At 47.3% G+C, this 16,044-nt stretch overlaps 2 protein-coding genes and 1 long non-coding RNA gene across 4 annotated transcripts in view; 2 read left to right on the forward strand and 1 right to left on the reverse strand.

Moving 5' to 3' along the window:
* The first annotated feature begins 350 nt into the window (after positions 1-350).
* On the forward strand, positions 351-4,116 carry LOC135816100 (uncharacterized). The gene is made up of 2 exons (XM_065329471.1): positions 351-692; positions 823-4,116. Exon 2 carries the CDS (start codon positions 839-841, stop codon positions 3,746-3,748), a length of 2,910 nt encoding a protein of 969 aa, XP_065185543.1. The 5' UTR covers positions 351-692; positions 823-838; the 3' UTR covers positions 3,749-4,116.
* A 700-nt stretch (positions 4,117-4,816) lies between these two features.
* Positions 4,817-8,235, forward strand: LOC135816101 (uncharacterized). The gene is made up of 2 exons (XR_010553354.1): positions 4,817-4,868; positions 6,559-8,235. It is a non-coding gene; the product is annotated as an uncharacterized LOC135816101 (long non-coding RNA).
* A 237-nt stretch (positions 8,236-8,472) lies between these two features.
* The window catches only part of LOC135816099 (uncharacterized), a 28,674-nt gene continuing 21,102 nt past the window's right edge, over positions 8,473-16,044 (reverse strand). Inside the window, exons 21-32 of one of the 2 annotated variants that reach the window (XM_065329470.1) lie at positions 15,938-16,040; positions 15,327-15,380; positions 14,937-14,993; positions 14,574-14,631; positions 14,043-14,099; positions 13,698-13,742; positions 13,447-13,478; positions 12,335-12,415; positions 12,029-12,092; positions 11,359-11,418; positions 10,660-10,729; positions 8,473-9,448 (exon numbers count right to left, since the gene is read on the reverse strand). In XM_065329470.1, the coding sequence (XP_065185542.1) occupies positions 9,369-9,448; positions 10,660-10,729; positions 11,359-11,418; positions 12,029-12,092; positions 12,335-12,415; positions 13,447-13,478; positions 13,698-13,742; positions 14,043-14,099; positions 14,574-14,631; positions 14,937-14,993; positions 15,327-15,380; positions 15,938-16,040 (761 nt within the window). In that variant the 3' untranslated portion in view covers positions 8,473-9,368. The other variant, XM_065329469.1, reaches the window with a different exon arrangement.

Raw genomic sequence — 16,044 nt, forward strand, 5'->3', positions numbered from 1 at the left:
ATAAAAATTTCCAATCAGGTTTTTATACCAATATTTTTACGACTCCCAGGGAAGGATGGCAACCCGGCCGGGATTCCCGGGACCGGGAGGTGTATGCCCAGGCCAAGTGCACTCGACACACTATAAAGTAGATGCCGCGCCGCGCCAATTGATGTGCGCGTGCAGGTAGCCGGAGAAGACCACGTCAAACGTCAAAGCGGTTCACATGGTTCATGACATGCAAAAAGTGTGGGTGAATCATTTACATCCAGGAATCCTCTTATCTATCCTCCGATTCTATCTGCCAGATCTAGAAGCTGTTGTCGATGTGTAACTAACTAACTTTGTGAAGCTAATAATTATTGGTAGCGTGTTCAGTCACGTGACTGATGCAGGGTTCTCAGCCACACTTCAAGCCCACTCAAAATGTACGTGCTTCATGGCACGCAACAAAGACTGGTTGACGTCGGTTGACGTCATGCACGAAAACTCGCTCACGCGCTGTTCAAAGCAAGATGGTGTCGTTGTCTTCTGCTGCAGTACGGCAGCAGCTCCACAACGACTCAAACAGCTTTTCCGTGCTCCTTCCTGTCGCAGAGTTGTCGTTGCTTTCGTTTTGTCGCAGCATTTAGCTGACGCGTTTCTGGCAGTTTGCTCCACTGCACGACTTGGAAACTAGCACCATCGTCTTCCGCGTCCTTGATTTTGGCAAGGTAGGTCATCGTTGTCTTCGTGCACCTCAGCCGTATTGAGCAGTATTTCAAAAGGAATCTTCAATTTTTGCGCCATCTATTCCTGTATAAAATTCAAAAATTCAAATTTTTGACCATTTGTTTTATGCAGGCAATGCCATGCAACGATGAGTGATCGAAGCGAATCAGGATGTCCTGGCGAGTTCTGTCGTGAAGCTGGTCTGTCAAAGTGCTTCCTGCTGAACGCCGCAGCAGTAGGATTCAAGGAATCGCGTCGTCGCTCGGACAGGCTGAAGTCAAAACGTGAGGAGTTTGACCAGACGTCGACTGTGACGAATGGCCTTGTTCTGGAGCTCACCCATTTCATGAATGATGAAGGCTTAGCCTGGTCAGCCCTCCACACTTGGCTATCAACGATCATGGATGTTGAAGTACCATGCTCCGTGAAGGCCCTCACTGCCAAAGTCAGGCGTCTCCAAGCAGCAAGAGCTAAGTTGCTAAAGGCTTCCCGTCATGAAGCTCTGTCACACCTAATTTGTGAAGAATTTTCTGTCCCAGAATCAAAATCTGAGAGCACTGCAGCTGTTTGTGGAGATAATAAAACTAGGAGTAGCAGCGCAGGTAGTGATGTAAATTGTAGTAAAATGTCAGACGAGGTTTTTACGGTGGGCAATGTCGACGCAGTCGGATCAGATATTGAAATTGAAATGGGTGAAATGCAGGGCCGGTTGTCTGCATCACATGACAAGGTTCGTAACATTGGGAAAAAATTGCGAAGACGAAATGAGAAAATTAACGATCTTGAAGAAAAGGTGCATGTTTGTGATGAGGAAAGGAAAGTGGTGGAAGAAGAATTGAGTGGTGCTTTAGAGAGTGTTGAGCGCCTTCAGCGCAAGCTAAATAATGTTTATTGCAGGACAAACTATGCAAAGACAAAGTCAGCTAGCACCACCTCATCTCTAAGTGATTTAGGTGCAGAGCTTGGAGTTAGCATGCAGAGGGAGAAGGAGCTCAGTGAATTGGTCAAGGACCTGTCTTGTCAGCTGGAGCTAGAAAGAACTGTAGGCAGTGCACGGCAGCACATCACTTCCAAAGTCGATGGAAAGTACACCACAGAAGTACGCCAATGTTGTTATGAGCTCCTAGGAAAGAACGTAGGTGTTTGGAATGTGGGTCCTGTAATCCGTTCTGTATTGACCCTGGCAGGTGCTGAGATTTCGGAGGTCCCTAGTGCAGCTACCCTTTCACAAATGTTGGTTGAGCTCAGACAGGTGTCACAATTGCATGTTGCAAGCTCTTTGGCAAATGAGCAGTTCACTACTGGACACTGTGATGGAACATCAAAGCAGGGTGTTTCCTATCAGGGCTATCAAATGGCCACTCCTGACAAAGTGTTTAGTTTGGGCATGGTCGAAATGAAAAGCGGGACAGCTCAGCATGTGTTCGACACATTTAAACAAGTCTTGGGCGATATTGAGGATGTGGCAGCAACGGCTGGGCATGCAAACATTGCCAGTAAACTCCTGGCTAACATGAAGAACACCATGAGCGATAGGTGCATTGTGCAGAAGAGTTTTAACAAGCTAGTGGAAGAATATCGCAAGGAGATATTGCCAGACATTATTGACGGGTGGGAAGGGTTCAGTGAGGAGGAACGCACGTCTATGAGCCGCATAAATTGTTTTTATTGTGGCATGCATTACATTGTCGGCTTGGCTGATAGTTGCACAGCTGCGTTAAAGGTTTGGGAAAAGGCTCATTTTGGTGAGGGTGTGAAGGTTGGTGCTGAGCGACTTCCTGGGACATGGCAGGGGACAGGGAACACAGCACGGCTTATTTACAGTACCACTAAAGCCTTTGAAAAGCATGGTGATGAAGCAGCGGGGTGCGTAGCGGATTTTCATGCTTTCCTGTCTGAGACAAACACACCATTGCCTCTTGATGAGTACAGGGGAAATCGATCTTACGTTGTATTCCACAATGGTGCAGGTATTTATTATCTCCACAACAAAATGCTGCATTTTTTGGTTGACGTCAGTGTACGAGACAATCAACTTTTGCGTGCTGTTAAAGAAGATCTGGGTGAGACAGAGTTGATTGCAGGTGCTCGAGCACTTGGTATCTTGTCCAAGCTTGTGATCAACCCACTCTGGTGTCTGCTGGAAGATCCGGATGTTTCTGTGCTTGAGGTTGGCAAGTACTACACTGCATTGAGTAGCAAGTTTGACGACTGGGCGAAAGATGCAAGCGACCTCCTTGACGGCAGCGCACGGCCATTTCCCGATGCAAAGGTATCCACACTGTGCGATGTATTCACAGCTCTCGTGGAGCCGTCGGAGAAGTATGATGCTATCACGTTGGAGATCCTCGCTTACCTCTGCTCGACGCTAGCTTCATTCTCAGCACGTCTCCTCGTGGACCACTTACCGGGTGGGAAGTACCACAGTGCACCGGGCCTAGCTGTTGAGACTGCTTCGGTTCGCAAGACCAATGCTGTCAGTGAGCGTGACTTCGCACAATTGGACCGTTTGCTTCGCGAGAAGCCTAATGCTGACACTGTTGCTCTGGAAGGTATGATCCTGTTCAACAACAACGAGACCGCTTCATGGCTTCAGTCTCTTTCACCAGCTGAGCAGTCCAACCTGATTGAAGTGGCTAGGCAAACAGCTCCATCAGCGCGTCAGCAGTTCAAGGACAGACGGGTCGCTATCCAACAGCATCGCTTGGCAGAGCTCAAGAGAAAGCAGGCAGAAAAGGAGAAGAAGCATCAAGCCACCATTGCACGAAAAGAACAGTTGACCAAGGAGATTGAGGCATATGGTCTGTGGACAGAGGAGACGAACATCGATGAAAAGCTTGCAGCAATTTCCTCTGTCACTGGTCAAAGAGCAGCATTGCGCTCACAACTCCAGTTTCGGAAATTCGTTCTGGAGCAGAAAGCTTCCAAGGAGCTGTTCTTTATGAGCTCTGCTGGCCGTACTCTCCCAGTTGCAACATTGGCGTCCAACTTGAGGAAGCTGACTCCCCAGCGCAGTGAACCTGGCAGTGATGTGGCGAGCGCTGTTGATGATGAATGATGTATAAAAGCGAACCGGAACTGTACGATGAATTCACTCTGCAAGAGTCCTCGTTCAGCCATAATTCGGACATGATGTATCTTTCTCTGAGCTTTTCGGCTTGATCTATTATAAATCTCTTCTATGTGCTCTGAAAGTTCTCAAATTTAATTTGAGCATTCTCTTATCCGCTAAAGCGTGTAATGTCTGTTATGGGTGTGGTTTTGTTTGCATTTGATATCCTGGCGCATGCCTGTTTGTCTCTCCAGCAATGAACTCTTTGTCTTGTCATGCAATGCTGCATAATTCCAGTGATCTTCTTTGTGTTTTCCTTTCGGCACAGTCGAAATTGGGCAGCATTTCAAGGTAACCAACACTGACACATTGTATTTTGTATGGTTGCTATGGTGGTTGCTAAGGGAGAAATTTGAAAGTTGGTTGCAAAAATGGAAAATTGACTTCACAGCATTTACTTTTCTGTTATTAGTGCCATGCCTGCGAAAAAGCTAAGTGATCTGAGCAACTTTGTTTTTTGGGAGGTAACACATTGACTTTTGTACAGTTGCTATGGTGGTTGCTAAGGGGGAAATTTGAAAGTTGGTAGCAAAAATGGAAAATTGACTTCACAGCATTTACTTTTCTGTTATTAGTGCCATGCCTGCGAAAAAGCTAAGTGATCTGAGAAACTTAGTTTTTTGGGAGGTAACACATTGACTTTTGTACAGTTGCTATGGTGGTTGCTAAGGGGGAAATTTGAAAGTTGGTAGCAAAAATGGAAAATTGACTTCACAGCATTTACTTTTCTGTTATTAGTGCCATGCCTGCGAAAAAGCTAAGTGATCTGAGCAACTTTGTTTTTTGGGTTTGGATGGCAGAAATGCTGGTGTGTGCCACTGGCCGCATACTAAATATGTGTGTACATAGTGTGAATGGGCGAAAACTTCAACGGGCCACTGCGCGGCCACTTTTGCTTGTTTTTCGCTGAAACTTCACCAAGATCCTCCTGAAACCTAGAGCTTTCGAATAAAAAAAAATTTGGTGCCAAAATCCAAAGAATAAGAAATCACATGTCACGTGACTGAACACCCTATTATTGGTATCTCCAGCAGCAGGGCCCAGCTAGCGTGTGCATGGATTCTGGGTAAGCACGTGAAAGATAGTCTTGTGTCATGATGCATTGGCAAAGTAAGTTCTTGCCTTTGTGCATAGCCGCTAGAACTAACATCATTGTGTTGTGTGGTAAGCGGCTAGTACATAGTGTCAAGAAACTCAGTTCTCTGAAACATTCGTGTTGCCATTCCATTGTCAACTTATTATAACAGCTAGTATGCAGTGGAGCCGGTCTTCGCGCCCTGAGAAAAGTGACTACACTACTTGTACTGCAACCCAAATACTAGTTAGTACATGACATTCACGGTACATGTACAATGTTTTGCATAAAATTACTAGTATGCGAATCGCGAAAATATGTAAATCCCGGCTGAAAATGGACTATGTACATAATATTTAAGCACTTGCACCACTAGTATACAAATATTTAATTGAAACATGGAAAGCGGTAAGGCACAAGTTATGCGTTAGAGTCCACAAACTAAACCAGATTTTGAACAGTCAGACGTGTACACGCCACCAGACTGACAAGAAGTACTGAGACATTCTACGGCAAGGAAGTGAGCTTGAGCACTGCTCGGCAACGCTAACCAACGGCCTTCCAACGTTACTTGGAAGGTTCATGGAGCGCTGCTGGGGTAGTCAGCGGCACAGAAAGAGGTACAGAGTTGCATCCTTTCCGCCAAAAACAGCAAAAATGGGAGCGAGGTTGCGTACCTGAGTACAGTCAGACCTCGCATAACCGCACACATCCGTTTTCCACAAAAATATCCGGATAGGCGAGGGAACCGGATAATCGAACACACATACTGTATGTAAGCATGGCATATGCTGTACATTTGTAACCAACTATTTTCTTCCGGATGGCGAGGGATCCGGATAAACGAGGACCGGATAAGCGAGGTCTGACTGTACATACAATAAACAGTCGATTTCAGCGTATCTGCTCCAAACAGCGTCTGACTTTTGACTTGCTACAAAGCGTACATCAAGGATAAAAACTGTTTTTTCAGATTTTTTGGCAGAAGGCTGCTTCTTGTGCTTCGCTCAGGCCAAACATCACATCACGGGAGTGTAAAAATTACGACTCCCAGATGTCCTCGATTCCTGGGCATGGGAAGGATGAGCGAAACCCCTGCACCAGTGTGTCGTACATGGTCCTTATGCCCGTGCACACGAACAGTTACGGTATGCAGCGTCGACGGTGTGTGCACGCGTCTGGCGTGTGGATCTTGGTAGATGTGTGTCAGAACGCCTCCCAGTGCGTGGCTTGTATGAATATAACCAAAATAGCCACAGCTAGATTACTGGCCAGGGAATTCACCGCTATGAAGGAAGCAGCGCCGCGTTCGAGTGTTTTTTAAACGCCCGGTGTTGGTAGTGCTAAGGCTGTACGGCGCCCGCTGGCATTATCCATGAGCATAGATCTCATTGTAGTTTGGCCAACGCTGCATTCTGGAGCGTGAAAATGTCTTGAAATGACTAGTTGCTGAACATTGCTGTGTGACTGTGCGTGACAAAAGGTATGGGACTGTCTGTGCCCGACTCCTGGCACCATCATGAAACATGAGTCTGTTGAGTGCTCCCTAATCACGACAGGTGTGCACATCACCAGCAAGAGTCCGCCACTAAGTCCACCGCGAATTGGCGGTGAACGGCCACCACCCATTCCCGCCAATGTAACTGACTAGCCCTGATTGTCTCTACTTTGTCTGTTGTAGATTGTGATCCCGGCCGCAGTGATCGGTGGTGAAATGAAGAATGCTCCACTCTCCAGCAGGACTGGTGCATGTACACGAGCGCCTTGCCGAGAGTCATGAGACAACAGCAATGGGATCCACTGGCACCACCGAGCGGTGAAGACATCCAGACATGTGATAGTGTCAGCCGCATGGACATAGACATGGAGAGGGAGTGCAGTAATATGGTGTATGCCTTGAAGGCAGAGCGATTAGCCGCTGCCGGCACTCAGGGACAGAAGTGCCTCCGAGTCGCAACGCGGCATGCAGCGGAGGCCAGGCTGGAACCGGTAGGGCAGATTCGGCGGGAGCACCATCGCATGATGACTGCCCTCAGACGAGCCAAGGAAACCCCTGAGAAAGCACGGCGGAGGCGAGAGAAGGCCCGCCGAAGGGAGGCCAATCGGCGTGCTCTGGAGACGGAAGAGGAAACGCAGCGGCGAAGAGAGGAGGGACGTAAGCGAGAAGCAGCTAGGCGAGCAGCTCAACGAGCCAAACAGACTACAGTAGAGCCATCCCAGCAGCAGCAGCAGCAGCAACAGCAGCAGCATGGCTGTGGTAGAGCAACGCTAAGCCAAAGCAAGGTGACGGGTGAAGAGGACAAGTCGCAACAAGCTGCTCTGGTGGAAGCTAATGGTGATTACCTGGAACGGGAATGCGACGAATCGGCTGTGTATGTGCTGCGTATTGTACCCTTCTTAGAACTTGGACATCTAAAAAGTAGTAAGAACAGTTGAGTCAGATTCTTGATATGTACTTCGAAGTAGTACTATGTAGATACTAGATCTGTACTAGCACAGGCACATACGTATAACTGTGATGTACATGTACTCTATGTCATAGAACAAGTTGATGTGACTGTGATTATATGATTATACTTCAGTAGAAAAATCCATCTGGTATATAGACTGGACTACCTCCATCTTCGATTTAGGTGTTGTTACATGTACACTGAGGATTGAGCACATTCTTACGCCTTTTCTTGATGACTTTAGTCAGTGAACCTCTCTTTTTATACGGGCAAAAGAAAGCACGAGACAGTGAGCTTTTTGCCGAGTAGATCTGGCCTGCTGCTGCGGGTGTAGATCATCGTAGCTTTGTGCAGAGCGCTGGACAGCTAATTGTCACTAGGATTGTCTTAACGTCGTAAACTGCCATGCTTGAGTACTCGTACTGCTGTCGTTAGGCTGCTAATTTTTAAGGCTTGCTATTACCAAGAGTACATAACCCCCCAGAGTGTGCAACGCCGATCCAGCTCTGTGTAGGGTCTTGGTCGAGCGGAATCGGATCTTCTGATGTCATGCGTACACTTCACACCAGCGCAAGGCAGGGCACCATTGTTTTTGATCCAAGAGTACCCGCGACTCCCCGGGTTCCCCTCAGATGTGTACGGTATTATGACGCAAAGATCCGATTCCGCTCGACCAAGACCCTATGCAGAGCTGGATCAGGCGTTGCACACTCTGGGGGGTTATGTACTCTTGCTATTACTCTCTCCCTGTGACCAATAATAGGCAGATAGATAAGTATTGTGCGTACCATTCGTGCAATGATTTATATCATCTGGTTCAGAACCTACCGCCTACAAATTGACCGCCATTGCGCTAGTTGGCCAATCCACATACAGCATGGCGAGGTTGGCATACAAGTGTAAACCGAGTTTGCTGTGTATCTGTTCAACTCGAGAGAAGAATTCTGGATGCTCCTTATATTGGACACCAGGGAGTAGTAATAATACATGTATTATCGGAGTAGTAATATGCTGTCATTACAAGTCAGGTGACTGTTACTAGGGTCAAGATTCTACTTCGAAGTAATCCTAGTGCATGGTCGTCCATCCACTTCTCTGAACCAATACTGGTGCACGTACGCACACACACAAGAAGCGCGGCCATGATAGTTGCAAATTGAAAATCACTCTATAATACGAAACATAGTAATGACAAAGCAATGAAATGGAACCAGCCATTCACGCATAACTTACAGAAGTTTGCCAGCTGAGAGTGCAAGAGGGATGCACGGCAGAAGGGAAGTAAAAGACGAGTAAATAGGAAATAGCCTGTTGGATGAACAATAAAATAGAGATTACTTATACAAGGAGCAGATGAAGAGATACATGTAGATTACATAACAGATGAGCCGAACACAACGTATGGACAAACTGGCAAACAATGCCACTCACAACGCTGAGAAAAAGCCAGAACAGAGAATAAAAATAATCAAATAAGTCCTCATAAGGAAACGAAGTGGTCGCTGTAGGAAATGTCATGACTTCAGTGCAAGCATGTATGCATGGACATCTGCATGCATGTACTGTGTATTTCGTAGGGTGTAACGTTCCCTGGTCAGTAGAATCTTCTCAGTATGGGATAGGCAAGATGCATGCTCTGCCTGCATATTCTAAATGTTCAAAATTCTCACAGGAAATCTCCGTTAATAGCATGGCACAATGAATTTTGGAGAACTAGTCAAGTGAATTTGGATGACAAGATAAAAAAGAGTAGAATCCAATAACGTGTGCATTTGAGAATGGTGCGTGTCATAAATCATGATGCAGTGCAGTTCAGTGCATGCGCTGCAGAAACTGGTCAAGGGGAATTTTCGTGATAATGCAAGTCGTGTGCTACGAATGCGGCAAGTCCATCAGTACACGTCAAGACTGGGAAGGGAATGCCCCTATCCATGCAGCCAAACGTGCTCGTCACATGACCAGCTAGTTGAGCCCAGTGATGTGAGCGGCTACGCTAGGCTAGGGACGACAGCAGGAGCAGCAGCAGCAACCTACCACCACCTTAGGAGAACCTGCCGACTGGCCGGCGTCCTTGGTATACGCTGCACTTGCTGTGGTCCAGGCGAATGGTGGGCGGGTAGTCTGCAAGCGGACAAATCAAAAAAGCAACAAACATGCGTACGCACACAAGCATAGACACACAGCCGGTATATGAAGCGGACACACATGTACCCAGTGCTGCCAAACCGTCCGATTTTTCGGACAGTGTCCGATTTTTGAAGGCTCTTCCGAAAACCGGTCCGAAAAGGGAAACGTCCGAAAAGCAGCCAAAATGTCGGAGATCATTAGTGACATTACTTTCCTATGCAGAAGTCCTGTACTTTCCCTTTTCAGCGCAACTGAAGGCACAACTCACTGTACATTTGCTTCTAAAAAGGCTAGCGCTTGGCTGTGGAAGTGCAAAGTAACATGCCTGGATCAGGCTGGATGGCATGTACGTTGACAGTCTGTACAGAGTCAGTGTGCGACCACACTCATCATTACAAAATTCATGACAACTCCGGGGGTTACCATGGCAACGAAGCGAATTTTCACGGTGTTTTAGGCGATATTTTGAATTCTCTGTAAAAAAATTGCCGAGGAGAAAATTTGCACCATGTGGCCAGCCTTGGCGGTGAAGGGTATCCGATTTTGGGCGAAAATTATTTGGCAGTACTGTGTACCATACATACAAAGCCTATGGAAGACAGGGCACCCTTGGGAAGGCTACACAGAATAATAAGGTCTAAAAGGTGTGAAAACTGACAAGTGTGTTCACAAAAATTGTCGCCATACAGTCCTCATGTAACCAGTTGCCCTACCAACCAGTTGAAGGTTGCGTATAAAGTGACAGACAGTACAAGTACATGTACAATCTAAGGCTGTGTTCACATGAGAATTTTCAACCCGGGTCGAGTTCAGCCCGGGTTGAAAGTCTGTACGACGAAAAAATAGGTGGGTGCTTACATGAAGACCGTTGACCCGGGTCAATTACTGATATGCCGCCAAAAGTCCACTTCTGGAATCCTGTATGGTCACGAGAATAATTTCGGGTGAAATGTGCTGGGCAGGGCTGTTCAAACCAGGCGGGAGGTATGCACAGAAGTACGGTAGTACGATTTCAACCCCCCCCCCCCCCCCCCCCAGGGGATGGTTGAAATTTCAACCCGCGTCAAGTTCATGGCGGGTTAAAAGTTGAAGCGCCTCATGTAAACACAACCTAACGCAATTTCAGTCAACCAGTCATAGCCCATACCTCATCGTCTTACCATGAACATAGAGTAGCAGAACTACATCAGACATGCAAAGCTTACCGTCACCATCCATATTGTTTGAGTGCCGGAACTGGTCCATCTGCTGCATTTTGACAACGTCGACAAAGTACTGCACGGCACAAACGTACAACACAGTGGACACGAGAACTTACGTGAATAATAGAGGTTCCGCACTACGTAAAGTTGAGCAACTTTACGTTAGTGGACGGAAAACCCGTGAATTCGCGAGTTTGCACTCCACTTACGGAAAGTTGTCTACGTAGAGTACGTAGCTAGGTCTTTGATAAACGTAGGTGCTCCGTAAGTGGATTGGGGTACAAATTGATGACTCTCTCCCCAGGTCGATCCGGCCGCACACTGCCGCGTTCGGAGTTGCCAAGGGCAGCTACGTGATTTGAAACTCCGTATGGCAGAACACAGATCCGCATGCAGTTTCCGTAAGACTTTCCGTAGATCGACTACGTTTTTTACTAACGTAATTACGGTATGCGGAACCTCTCTACTGGCGCATGCGAACATACAGTAGTATTGAGCAGACAGCAACCTCCAGTGGCACACAGTCGTTGTGCACACACAGTGTGGCAGCATACACGGCATGATGTACATTCCACAGTAATCAAGCAAGGCAGGGTGAAGGCAAGACTGAGGCAGGGTGGAGGCAAGACTGAGGCATGGTGGAGGCAAGACTGAGGCAGGGTGAAGGCAAGACTGAGGCATGGTGAAGGCAAGAAGACTTACTTCAATGATGTGCCGGTCACACTCGGAAATACCCAAGTGAGTCAGAAAGCCGCTCTTGGTCTGCGCAGAACAACACACACAGTGTCAGCACAGAACAGCCAACAACTTTCCAAAATAAACTTGCAAAAAGGAATGATTTCCATGACGGACAGGCCTAGAAACCAGGGTTTTGGTGTGGCCTGTTGGACAGCTCACATCAAGAGTACATAACCAAGAGTGTGCAACTCGACGATCCCTCAGCCCACGGCGGAATGTTTTTATGACATCAGTCTTTGGCGGCGGTTTGGCTCACTGATGCAATCATGCGTAGCCACTACTAGCCAGGGATCAAAGTACAAAAAAATTGTACATTACAGCTACGGTAGTCGAAGCAGAACAACGGACAATAGATCGATGTGTCTTGAACCTGACGAACTCTCACCGTAACTACAAAACAAGCGCGGGAAAGCATACCCACTTCATCATACTTCTGCCAAAGAATGACGCAATAAAAAAAATTCCGCCGTGGGTGAACCCATCGCAGCTCAAGGTAGGAGTTGCATACTCTTGGTTATGTACTCTTGCCCACATGCAGCAAGGGTGCTCAGAGTGACGGTACCAACAGCAGCAGTAGCAGTAACGGTGATAGTGGAGGCACAATGCTTAGTAACAATAGTACGAGTGCAATTACCGTTCTCGACTGCGCAAAGCGCTCGGAGGAGTCTGGCAAGGGAGCAACTCCAGTGCGGCTATTCCTGCAACACACACGACCAAACCAAAACAACAAACGCTCATTGATATGTACACCCATGTACATAAAACAGTCACAAGATTGCACATGCGAATACAAATGAATGAATAGCCCCAATTCCTATAATCCTGGTGCTATTGTATGCATTGAGGTGGTAATAGCCTCGATAACGTGGGTCAGGTTTTAATGGCAACAGCTGGACAAAGCATTCTGTGGCAGTGGTCAACAGGGAGAACTGGAACATACCGTTCACGACGATGAAGTGGAATGTTGAGACAGAAGTTGTGGAAGTAGAGAAAGGCCTTACAGCCCATTTGCAGAAACACACTGAACACACAGAATACAGAGAACACAGATAACCACGTGGAGATAGCAAATAGCAATCATACTCAGTGCCAAGCACAGATAACATACCAAAAGCTCTCTCTCTCTCTCTCTCTCTCTCTCTCTCTCTCTCTCTCTCTCTCTCTCTCTCTCTCTCTCTCTCTCTCTCTCTCTCTCTCACACACACACACACCTTGACCTTGATCTTGCCCATTGCGTACGCAATGATAGCGAATGTCGGAAAGTTCAAGTGAGGACACGAGCGCAGAACTTGGCATGTCGTTTCAGGTCTCCTGGTCGACGAAACGGGCGTCCACAGACACATAGAAGAGGATCAGGAGCGGGCCGTGGCGGTGGAGTGCTACTCGCAACTCGTCTCCAGCCGGGACGATCTTGGCAACTCTCAAGCCAGGTGGTCACGCCGAGGTCCGCCAGGTCAGTCGACACCACATCTCGCCACCTCTTCTTCGGGCCATGACGAGGACGGGGGGCAGGCAGCTCGCCGAACAGCAATTGCTTCGGTGCGCACACACACACACACACACACACCATGTACTACCATGTATACGCCCGTCGCAAGAGAAGCACGCAAATCTGCAAATGCACTGGATGTGTACCCACAGATTTTCTCTTATAGCAACGATAGCGAACAAGATCTGAATGAGACAGATCAAGACTTGCGCCAGATAACTGTCCAATCCACACAACTGGCGAAGCCATGTGAATCGACCACCAATGCACACCTGGTCTACACCACACGGAGTACATCGGCATAAAACGGCCAAGACAGTTACCTATGCACACCCTACACTTGCCGGGGTAAGCAGTATAGACAGCATGCTGCTTTGATAGAAGCAGACACTAGATGTACTGGTACCTTGAAGTGAAATTGGAGTTACTGTACCAACCAGCCTCGGCTACTGTGACACACACACACACACACACACACACACACACCTACCTACCTGCTATTCCCCCCCCCCCCCCCCCCCCCAATCACAATAAGCAGGCCATGGCCAGTTTCAACTGCTTACCTATGGATGTGCGCAAGATAGGACCGGTCATCCTAGCCAGTAAAACATATATAATACACATAACACACATAACACACATGAACACAACACATGAACACACAACAGTTGCAACATGAGCAATAATCCAATAGGAAACTGCTTCTCTGTACCTAAATTTTCTGTTCATCTAAGCTGGCCTTTTGCCCTCATACCGAAAATATTGAGCACCTAATATTTCTGAAATTAGAGTATTTAGTGCATTATTTACGTACCATCCACTTCTTCTGCCTGTGGACAATATTGCTGACAAAATTACCCTGTTGACACAACACACAAATAACACACATAACACACACAGGTGCGGTGAAAAACAAGTCGATGCAGCGTTCAGTAACACCTTGATCAAGACATCCACAGCAAGACTGTATTGGATGTACTGGCGGTGTACATCGAAGACACAAAGAATAGCGACTTGTCCAGGATCGTCAGAAAGTACTACATGCACCATCATGGCGGCACACCCACCCACACCCACACCCACCCACCCACCCACACCCACCCACCCACACCCACCCACACCCCCCCCCACACACACAAAAACTGAGTCTGAGACAAACCTTGTATGGCGGAGTCGTGAGCGTACTCGTATCATAGTCCAGAATAGACACGTATGGCTGCAGATGTGAGAAAGAGAAGGCAAGATAGGCAGATCATATACCGTAGTGTCTGTCTCATCCTGTTTTGAATACAAGTCTGGTTTTTCGAGATGCACTGTGGGCACGTAAGCCTTGTTTTAGTGTTGACATACATAGAAATACCTGTCTTGGATAGAAGCCTGTCTCACATAGAAGCCTGCAAAGTTTCCCCATAAGCTGCGGCTTTTATACACGACTTTACGCGGTAGGTAGATGGACGAGAGAGAGAGAGAGAGAGAGAGAGAGAGAGAGAGAGAGAGAGAGAGAGAGAGAGAGAGAGAGAGAGAGAGAGAGAGAGAGAGAGAGAGAGAGAGAGAATGTGCTCATCTCCATACAACAAATGGCATACACCGGCACACAGATATCATCCCCTCCCCCATTACACATTTTATGCTTTTCGAAAATCCCTTCAAAAAAGCTAGCAACAAATAAACAATAACAAACTGCCCATACCTTCACAGACTGAGGCACCATGGAGAGTCTTCCCTTGCGAATCCCAATCAACTTGATTCTGCACAACAGAAGGGAAAAGAAAGTCACAAGGTACGGTACTGGGCATGAGGTTGCATAAGAAGTCCCACCCAAAATCACCCGGCGAAAACCAAAGCAAAACGATTTGAACATAAAAGGCAGGCAACACATGTTTCGTTGTGGGTGCAGCTGGGCAGTAAAGGGAGACACTATTATTGCAGAGAATGTAAGATTAACAATCAGTGTGGTTGAAAGGTCGTGAGAGACACCTTTCCTTAGCGACACACACATTGGCAATACTTGCAAAAGTCATGGCAGGAGAAGGTTGTGTGAACAGACACTCACCTGGACAAGTGCGAAATGTTCAGTGGCTCGGCAAACCACTCAATGATTTGATGCTGACTGCAAACGAGAGAGAGAGAGAGAGAGAGAGAGAGAGAGAGAGAGAGAGAGAGAGAGATGAATAAAATGAACACAGAACTGCAAACTGTTACAAACTGTTAGCAGCGCTGCAATAATCGCAAACAATATGGAAAACATGACGAAGAAGATATTATCCTTGCACTCAACTGCATCGCTTCTTCTCTGGTCAACCACCATTGCTCATTCACCATCACATCTCACAACCATTCATCATCACATCTAACAACACCCTTCATCATCACATCTCACAACACCATCAACAAAGACGACAACAAAGAAACCAAGCCAGAGGCAGCAGTGACTGGCACAAACCTGGAGTGTCCCGGTACAAACACACTGAGAGTTCTGACCATTGACACAACATCCCTGCAAACACACACACACACACACACACACACACACACACACACACACACACACATGACATCAGAAGAAAGACAGTACATTTAGAAGCAGCACCACAAAATGAATCCTGGTTTCTCAGTGAATGTGCAAAGAGGAAGGGCACAAGCCTAAACTGAGACACCCATCCGCTGAAAGCAGAAGAATAAAAACCCTTCCAACCTGAACAGTGCAACAACAGTGAGTACACACACCATGTACCATGTATGTACCATGTACCATGTATGTACCATGTACCATGTACCAAGTATACGCGTATCCCGTCGCAAGAGAAGCACGCAAATCTGCAAATGCACTGGATGAGCACTCACAGATCTTCTCTTTATAGCAACGATAGCGGATCTGATTCTGATTGAAACAGATCAAGACAAGCGCCAGATACCTGTCTAATCCACACAACTGGCGAAGCCATGTGAATTGACCCCCCAATGTACACACGCACACACACACACACACACACGCGCGTGCGCACACACACGCACACACACACACAAACACAGAGGGTAACCATAACAACATACCTTTCAGTCTTGCCAAGGACAACAACGGGACGGCCGCGGAGTAACGCATAGACCAGGTGCACGGCAAAGACGTAGCGGTCACGAAACTTCAGCAAGCCATACCCTAT

The sequence above is a fragment of the Sycon ciliatum genome, chromosome 4, assembly GCF_964019385.1.
Source record: "Sycon ciliatum chromosome 4, ocSycCili1.1, whole genome shotgun sequence".
NCBI classification, from domain to species: domain Eukaryota; kingdom Metazoa; phylum Porifera; class Calcarea; order Leucosolenida; family Sycettidae; genus Sycon; species Sycon ciliatum.